The sequence below is a fragment of the Arachis duranensis genome, chromosome 4 (genome assembly GCF_000817695.3).
Source record: "Arachis duranensis cultivar V14167 chromosome 4, aradu.V14167.gnm2.J7QH, whole genome shotgun sequence".
Lineage (NCBI taxonomy): Eukaryota > Viridiplantae > Streptophyta > Magnoliopsida > Fabales > Fabaceae > Arachis > Arachis duranensis.
Window position 1 is genome coordinate 39597618 of NC_029775.3, and position 9706 is coordinate 39607323.

At 39.9% G+C, this 9706-nt stretch overlaps 1 protein-coding gene across 1 annotated transcript; it reads left to right on the forward strand.

The window, feature by feature from the left end:
* The first annotated feature begins 2551 nt into the window (after positions 1-2551).
* Positions 2552-3907, forward strand: LOC110280477 (uncharacterized). The gene is made up of 3 exons (XM_021141537.1): positions 2552-2603; positions 2646-2975; positions 3195-3907. The coding sequence occupies exons 1-3, from the start codon at positions 2552-2554 to the stop codon at positions 3905-3907; spliced, it is 1095 nt and encodes a 364-aa protein (XP_020997196.1).
* The last annotated feature ends 5799 nt before the right edge of the window (positions 3908-9706 follow it).

Below are 9706 nucleotides of genomic sequence, written 5' to 3' on the forward strand. Positions count from 1 at the left end.
TAAAAATTCTGAAAAATACCTAATCTAAGCAACAAGATGGAACCGTCAGTTGTCCAAACTCAAACAATCCCCGGCAACGGTGCCAAAAACTTGGTGTTGTTGCCGGATCAAAACTTGGCACTGTTATTGCAAGGAACAAATGCGAAACTGTAGTTAGGACATTTAATTCCCCGGCAACGGCGCCAAAAACTTGGTGCATGAAATTGTGATCATCCACGACACCATCAACATGGTACGCTCAATTGCAATCTCAACTTTTTATCACAACTTCGCACAACTAACCAGCAAGTGCACTGGGTCGTCCAAGTAATAAACCTTATGCGAGTAAGGGTCGATCCCACGGAGATTGTTGGTATGAAGCAAGCTATGGTCATTTTGTAAATCTCAGTCAGGTAGATTCAAATGGTTATGAATGATTTATGAATAAAGCATAAAATAAAGATAGAGATACTTATGTAATTCATTGGTGAGAATTTCAGATAAGCGTTTGGAGATGCTTTGTCCCTTCCATCTCTCTGCTTTCCTACTGTCTTCATCTAATCCTTCTTACTCCTTTCCATGGCAAGCTGTATGTAGGGTTTCACCGTTGTCAGTGGCTACCTCCCATCCTCTCAGTGAAAATGTTCAACGCGCTCTGTCACAACACGGCTATTCATCTGTCAGTTCTCGATCATGTCGGAATAGAATCCAGTGATTCTTAACAATAGTAATTGCATTAATACTCGAGGTACAGCAGAGCTCCACACCTTAATCTATGGTGTGTAGAAACTCCACTATTGACAATACATAAGTGATAATGGTGATCATTGGCTTCGGCCCCAGAGAGGGAACCAGAAGATCCAAGATGAAAATACAATAGCAAAAGGTCCTATTTGTAGAGAACTAGTAGCCTAGGGTCACAGAAATGAATAAATGACATAAAAATCCACTTCCGGGCCCACTTGGTGTGTGCTTGGACTGAGCATTGAAGCATTTTCGTGTAGACACTCTTCTTGGAGTTAAACGCCAGCTTTTATGCCAGTTTGGGCGTTTAACTCCCATTCTTGTGCCAGTTTCGGCGTTTTACGCCAGAATTCTTGAGCTGACTTGGAACGCCTGTTTGGGCCATCAAATCTCGGGCAAAGTATGGATTATTATACATTGCTGGAAAGCCCAGGATGTCTACTTTCCAACGCAGTTGAGAGCGCGCCAATTGGGCTTCTGTAGCTCCAGAAAATCCACTTCGAGTGTAGGGAGGTCAGAATCCATCAACATCTGCAGTCTTTTTCATCCTCTGAATCAGATTTTTGCTCAGGTCCCTCAATTTCAGCCAGAAAATACCTGAAATCACAGAAAAATACACAAACTCATAGTAAAGTCCAGAAAAGTGAATTTTAGCTAAAAACTAATAAAAATATAATAAAAACTAACTAAAACATACTAAAAACATACTAAAAACACTGCCAAAAAGCCTATAAATTATCCGCTCATCACCAGGCCCTAGGAGTGTCATGTATATATTAGCTACGTAGGATGGCGAGGATGTAAACTGACTTGATCTTGTGTAAATGCTACATGTTTTGTTATAGTGTATATGATGTATATTATCAGTTATATTTCTACGTTTCTTTATGCTACTTTCCTTTTACTCTCAATGTATGCTTGATTATTTTATCTCTTCTCCGCAACGAATAAAAAAAAGTTACTCGTAAAATTGGCATCGTTCTAACAAGGGATAGGCTCATATATTAAATATTATTTAATAATTAGGAAGGATAAGTTAGTAACACTTAGCTTCTTGTATGACCATGGCATACTGAGAGTTGGGTCGTTACAATTTGGTATAAGAGTAGTTCGTTCCCAATAGAGCCTGGGGAGTGGACTGACTGTGCTTCACTGCACACTCTGTTGTGTGTCTCATGCTTATAGGATATTTATGTGATATGTGTTGCATGATTGTCTCTATGTTTTCATTCTGGGAATGTTCACACTTGACTTGAAGTGTTAAGACTGATCACCTTAATAATGATTGTTTGGTGTGAACAGGACCACGATGGGTTCATGGAGACGAGGCGTACGGGAAGGAATTCCTAATGTTAACTACGAGAGGGAACAGGAAACGTTTATGACTACTATGAACACTGTGGCTGAGGCAGTGCACGAGGCTGCAGTAGTAGTGACTAGGGCTGTTGAACGTCTTGGGGTGAGAAACGGGAATGAGAATGAACATGGAAAAGATAGTGGAAATGATGAGAATAACTTGGGGAATCTCGAAAGACCTATGACCCTTGTGACTTTTCTGAAGGTTAAACCGCCTAAGTTTAAAGGTACACTTGTTGCGACTGATGCTGACCATTGGTTTCGAGCTATCGAACGATCGCTGTGAGCACAGCATGTTCTGGAAGGCCAACACGTGGAGTTCACTACTTATATGCTGGAAGGAGAAGCTGAGCATTGGTGGTAGGGGATACAGCGACTGTTGCAACAAGATGAAGGCGATGTTCCTTGGAATACTTTTAAGGATGAATTTTATAAGAGGTATTTTTCGAGGGCAGCTCGTGACGCTAAAGAGATGGAACTTATGCAGCTGAAACAGGGTAACACAACTGTTGCAGAATATGCCCGTAAGTTTGATGACTTGTGCCGTTTCTTCAAGATTTGACAAGGGAATCCTGCTAATTTTGAAGAATGGAAGTGCTTAAAGTTCGAAGGGGGTCTTCGTGAGGATCTGATGAGTTCAGTAGTCCCATTGGAGATACGAGATTTTGATGAGCTGGTTAATAAGTGTAAGTTAGTGGAAGAATGTGCTAAGAAGGTAATTGCATCTAAAGCAAGTCGTCAAGGATTTCCACCAAGGAACTACAATAGTTATAATTGGAAACCACGAAGGACAAACTTCAAGACACCTGGTGTGCCACAGCGAAGGAATCCACAAGTTGGTAACGCTCCTGCTCGCCCTATGGGTGGAAACGGAGGTAGACCAAGGCAGGATAATGGTAAATGACCCCAACAGGCACAGGTGAATACTGCATGTAGGCAGTGTGGGAAAGATCATGGTAATAGACCCTGCTTGTTTGGAACATCCAAGTGTTATATTTGTAATGAACCAGGACATATGGCTAAGAATTGCTCAAAGAGGTTTACTCAGAATCCAGCGCAAACCCAGCAACAAGGTCGAGTGTTTGCTATGACTGCTGATGATGCTATGTAATCAGACGCCCTGATCCAAGGTCAGTGTTATGTTAAAAATGAATTTCTAACTGTACTGTATGATTCGGGTGCATCGCATTCCTTTATTTCTTTAACTGTTGCTCGTGAGTTGGGACTAGATTTCTCTGAGTTGAACTTTGATCTAATTGTTCATACCCATACATCCCAAAATGCTTTGACCAGTTTAGCGTGCCTGCAAGTACCATTCACTATTAGGAACATGGCTTTTATACATGATCTAATCTGTTTGCCTCTATGTGGTTTAGAAGTTCTTCTAGGATTAGATTGGTTATCCAAGTATCATGTTTTCCTTGATTGTTATGAAAGAACTGTTGTTATTCTATCTAATGGTTTAGATATTAAACCATTTTTGTGTCATACTTTATATCTGAATTCTGTAAGAGTTACCTTAGACGGGAGTGATTGTGAGGGGTACGTCCTATTAGCGGCTAGCTCGAATGTCAGTGAATTAAGCTTAGAACGAATCCGAGTGGTGAAGGAATTTCCCAATGTTTTCCCGGACGACATACCTGAGTTTCCTCCTCAGCGAGAGATAGAATTCAGCATTGAACTAGTACCTGGAACCGGACCGATTTCCATAGCACCGTACCGGATGTCACCATTGGAACTTCCAGAGTTAAAGAAGCAGTTGGATGAGCTACTTGGAAAGAAATTTATTCGTCCCAGTGCATCACTTGGGGAGCTCCGGTATTGCTAGTAAAGAAGAAGGATGGTGGAATGAGACTTTGCGTAGATTACCGACAGTTAAATAAAGTCACTATCAAGAACAAGTATCCACTTCCACGGATAGATGATTTGATGGATCAGTTGAAAGGTGCAACTGTGTTCTCGAAGATTGATTTGCGATCGGGCTATCACCAGATTTGAGTAAAAGAATTAGATATACCGAAGACTGCATTTAGAACTCGATATGGTCACTATGAGTATACGGTTATGTCGTTTGGACTAACTAATGCTCCTGCGATTTTCATGGATTACATGAATCGTAGTTTCCATCCGTACCTTGATCAGTTCGTAGTGTTTTCATAGACGATATTCTCATCTATTCGAAGACAGAAAGAGAGCATGAAGAACATCTAAGGACTATATTGCAGATACTAAGGACTCGGAAGTTATATGCTAAACTATCAAAGTGTGAATTTTGGACAGATAAGGTGGTATTTTTGGGACATGTCATATCATAGGGAGGAATTGCAGTGGATCCTTCAAAAATTGAAGCAGTAGTGCAATGGAAACCACCTACAACCATTACAGAAGTTCAGAGTTTTCTTGGACTTGCTGGATATTACCGGAGGTTTATCAGAGGATTTTCACAGATAGGCTTACCTCTGACTTACCTTACACGAAAGGAAGTTCCGTTCGTTTGGACATCTGAGTGTGATAGAAGTTTCAACATACTTAAGGAAAAGTTAACAACTGCACCTGTATCAGTACTACCCGACCCACAGAAAACATTTGAAGTATACTGTGACACCTCTCATAAAGGACTTGGCTGTATGCTGATGCAAGACAAGAATGTGGTGGCTTATGCTTCCCAGCAGTTGAGACCTCATGAACAAAATTATCCAACGCATGACTTGGAGTTGGCTGTAGTAGTGTTTGCTCTGAAGATCTGGAGACACTATTTGTATGGCTCTCAACTAGAAGTTTTCTCCGACCACAAAAGTTTAAAGTATATCTTTGACCAGAAAGATCTTAATATGCGACAACGAAGGTGGATGGAATTTTTGAAGGACTATGATTTCAAGTTAAGTTATCACCCAGGGAAAGCGAACGTGGTGGCAGACGCTTTAAGCAGGAAGAATTTGAGTATCTCTTGGATGATGATAAAGGAAGAAAAGCTACTTACGGAATTTGAGGACCTTAAATTGACTATGACTGAAATGTCAAGTGGAGTCCGTCTGGTCCAATTGCATATAACACCAGATTTTAAGATTAGTATTTAGCAAGCACAAACACAGGATTTAGAAATGATGACGATGCTGAGACGGATGAATGTAGAGGAACCAGAAGCTGTAAAACAAGATCGTAGCGGTCTTTGGAGGTACAAGAACAGGATTTGTGTGCCTAGCTCTGGAGATTTGCGATGGAGGATTCTTGTAGAAGCTCATTAAAGTAGATTCTCCATGCATCCTGGAGTGACAAAGATGTATTAAGATTTGAAAAAATGTTCTGGTGGCCGGGCTTAAAGAAAGCGGTTGCTGACTATGTCTCAAAATGTTTAACCTGTCAGAGGGTGAAGGTGGAACATCAGAAGCCGTCAGGAACCCTGTAACCCTTGGAAATACCCCAATGGAAATGGGAGCAGATCACTATGGATTTTGTCACAGGATTGCCAAGGACCTCAATAGGGCACGATGCTATTTGGATAATTGTGGACAGGTTAACAAAATCAACGCATTTCCTTCCGATTCGAGTTGACTATACTTTAGAAAGGCTGGCACGGATATATATTCAAGAAATCATATAATTGCACGGGATACCTTCGTCAATTGTTTCAGATTGAGATCCGAGGTTTACTTCCAGATTCTGGGGAGCTTTCCAGAAAGCGTTGGGGACAGAATTGCACATGAGTACAGCATACCATCCTGAGACAGACGGACAATCCAAACATTAGAAGACATGCTAAGATCTTGTGTGTTGGACAACCAAGGCAGTTGGGATTAGTATTTGCCCTTGATCGAATTCGTCTACAATAACAGCTACCAACAAAGTATCGGGATGGCACCTTATGAAGCTCTCTACGGAAGAAGATGTCAGACACCATTGTGTTGGAATGATGACGGAGAAGCTAGTATCTTGGGTCCAGACTTAGTTTAAGAAACTACAGAGAAGATAAAGGAAATTTGTCAGAAGATCCAGACAGCACAAAGCCGTCAAAAGAGCTATGCCGATAATAGACGTAGAACCTTAGAGTTTAGGGAAGGAGACCATGTTTTTCTTAAAGTAACCCCGACTAGTGGAATAGGTAGAGTCCTTAAGACTAAAAAGCTTAACCCTCGATACATAGGACCTTTCCAAATACTTAAAAAAGTCGGTCTAGTAGCGTATCAAATAGCCCTTCCTCCATATCTGTCAAACCTTCATGATGTTTTTCATGTCTCGCAACTTAAGAAATATATTCCCGACGAAAATCACATTTTACAACCAGAGACAGTACAGTTACAAAACAATTTAACATATCAAGCATCACCAGTTCAGATCGTAGAAAGAAGTGATAAGCAGTTGATAAACCACTATTTTATGGTTTATATTGTGTTTAATTGTGTGGTTTTATCATGATCCTTACCCACTTATTCATTAATTTAGCATGCATTTATATTTCTTTCCTGAAATTATTACATGACTGAAAATTGCTTCCTAGAGACTTTTAATTATGCATTTTAATTCTCCTTTATTCCATTCGATGCCGTAATCTGTGTGTTAAGTGTTTCAGGCTTTATAGGGCATGAATGAGTTGGAGATTGGAAAGGAAGCTAGCAAAAATGGAAGGAACATGAGAAAGTGAGGAGATAACCAGCGAGAAGTGATGCGGCCGCATGGCTCACGCGTTCGCGCAAAAGAGGAGAAATCGCAGTGACGCGGCCGCATGCCTCACGCGACCGCGCGGATTGGAAAAGCACAAGTGACGCGGAAGCGTAGACGACGCGAACGCGTGGCAGGGAAAAACGCGAATGACGCGTCCGCATGGATGACGCGATCGCGTGACGTGCGCGATCTGCATAATCTGCAGAATTCGCTGGGGGCCATTTTAGACCCTATTTTGACCCAGTTTTCGGCCCAGAACAGCAGACTAGAGCCAGAGAACATGCAGAAACCAGGAGAACAATTCATTCTACACAGTTTTAGTTTTAGATCTAGTTTTTACTCCTCATCGAGGTTTTTCTCTCTACACATTGATAGTTCTTAGGATTTTATTTTTCCACCACTTTTTGCATTGGGATACTGAGAAGAGTTATTACCTCATCAAGACTTCGTCATTCTAGTTCGTTTTCTTTACTTGGCTTTACTCTTCCATGTCCTTTGCCTTGCTTAATTTTACCATTGGAATATTTTTAGGATTATTTAATACAAGGATTACTTTTATTTTTAATTAATTATTTTGATTTTTATTTACAATGTCTTTCTTTAATTCCTTTTTATATGTTATGAATTTTATATTCACAATGAGCGAGTAGTTCCCTAACTTGATGGGGAGTTGATTGAAAGGAACCTTCGAGTTGGAAAGCTTAAAAGAAAGATTGTAATTGGGTTTATTGTTGGATTGCCCTCTAGTCACTAACACCAATTCCTTTTTATTAAGTGGGTTGCAGCTTGTGAATGGACATAACATTCCAACTTGTTTGACTTTCCCTTACCTAGTAAGAGATAACTAAATAGGATAACCTTTAATTATCAATTAATCTAGAGAGTAATCCAACAATAATGGGGCTTCCAACTAATCAACTCCCAGTCAAGGCTTTTACTTACATTATTCAAATTCTCCAATTTAATTCCCTGTTTACTCAACTCAAACCTTTTTAAAAACATCTGATTAATAAAATAGCACACTTTTTTGCAACTCGTTGAGAGACGACCTGGGATTCATACTCCCAGTATTTTAATTTTAAATTTCTATGACACCTTTCTAAATTTATAAGTGGATTTCTGGTGAGTTCTTGCAACGTATATATTTTAATAATTTTTAATTCACCAATTTCTGCTCGCATCAATTTTTGGCGCCGTTGCCGGGGAGTTGCAACAATGTGCTAATTTATTGATTGGTATTTATTTTTATTGCAATTTTTCTTTTCATTCTATCACTATGAGCTGTACGTTTCTTTCGTTAAATGATGCGTTCACTTCCTGATCCAAGCTTGCCAGTATTTGACCCTGAAATTGAAAGAACTCTTTCGCGTATAAGGCAAGCTCGGCGTCGGCGACTCCTATTTGAGGATGAACCTGAACCGTCATCTAAGGAAGAAACAAGCTCCCTCTCTACTGATCTAGTTCATTTACGTGCAGGTGACATGGCAGCGCCCAGAAGAGTCACTATCCAGGAGGAAGGAGCCCCTGATATTACGCTCCAACCATTCCAGGCACACCACCCAGCAGTAGCTGTAGATTTTGAAATAAAGTCTTCACTACTCAACATGATGCCCAAGTTTCATGGCTTAGTGCACGAAATTGCAATCACACTTTTGCAATCCGCACAACTAACCAGCAAGTGCACTGGGTCGTCCAAGTAATACCTTACGTGAGTAAGGGTTGATCCCACAGAGATTATTGGTTTGAAGCAAGCTATGTTTATTTTATTATTCTTAGTCAGGATATCAATTAAAATTATCAGTTTGAATTATTAGAAGAATAAAAGAGCATAAAATATATAATTGTTACTTTATTAATGGAGAATATGTTGGAGTTTTTGGAGATGCTTTGTCTGCTTTATTTCAGCTTTTCTCTTGTAATCCTCTTCCCACACGCAAGGCTCCTTCCATGGCAAGCTCTATGTAGGGTGTCACCGTTGTCAATGGCTACTTCCCATCCTCTCAGTGAAAATGGTCCAAATGCTCTGTCACAGCACGGCTAATCATCTGTCGGTTCTCAATCATGTTTAGGAGCCATGAGCTTAGTGATTATGTTTTTGTGATCACGGATAAACACACCAAACTTAGAAGTTTGCTTGTCCTCAAACAAAAGAAAAGAAAGGAGAGGGATAAGAGGAGAGCAAGTGTGGAATGGTGGATGATGGGAGGGGCGCCGAATGTGGATATAAGGGGGGAGGGTGGGTTTCGAAAATAAGAAAAAAGATAAGATAGAAGATATGATTTATAAAAGATAAATATAATATGAAAAAGATATAATTTAAAATAAAAAAGATGTTAATTATATTTGGAAAAGATAAATTTGAATTTTTATTTTGAAAGAAGATTTTAAAAGATAATTGAATTAAAAAAAAAGAGTTGGATTGAATTGGAAAAAAGATTTGTCTTTATGGATTAAGATACATTTGATATATTTGAAAAAGGGATTTTAGAAATTAGGATTAAAATTTTTGGAATTGAAGGATGATATTTTGAAACATGTTTATGCAAGAAATCATGAATTGAAACATAAAAATTAGAAAATTTGTGAAGAAAAACGAATTTTCCTCCTCCCCACCATTCTGGCGTTAAACGCCCAAACGCTGCATGTTTTGGGCATTTAACGCCCAATTGCTGCTTCTCCTGGGCGTTCAACACCCAGCTGTTGCTTCTTTCTGGCATTGAACGCCAGGAAGTTCTTTGTCACTGGGTGTTTTTCTGAATGCCCAAGATGCTGCAAATCTGGCGTTGAACGCCCAGAAGGTGCTTCTTTATGGCGTTTAACGCCCAGATGGCTATCCTTACTGGCGTTGAACGCCCAGTAGGTGCTTCTTATGGGCGTTCAACGCCCAAAATATTTCTTACTGGCTTTTTCACGCCAGTGAGCTTCCAAATTCCCTTGTAACTCTGTGAATTCAATCAATTGCTATTTT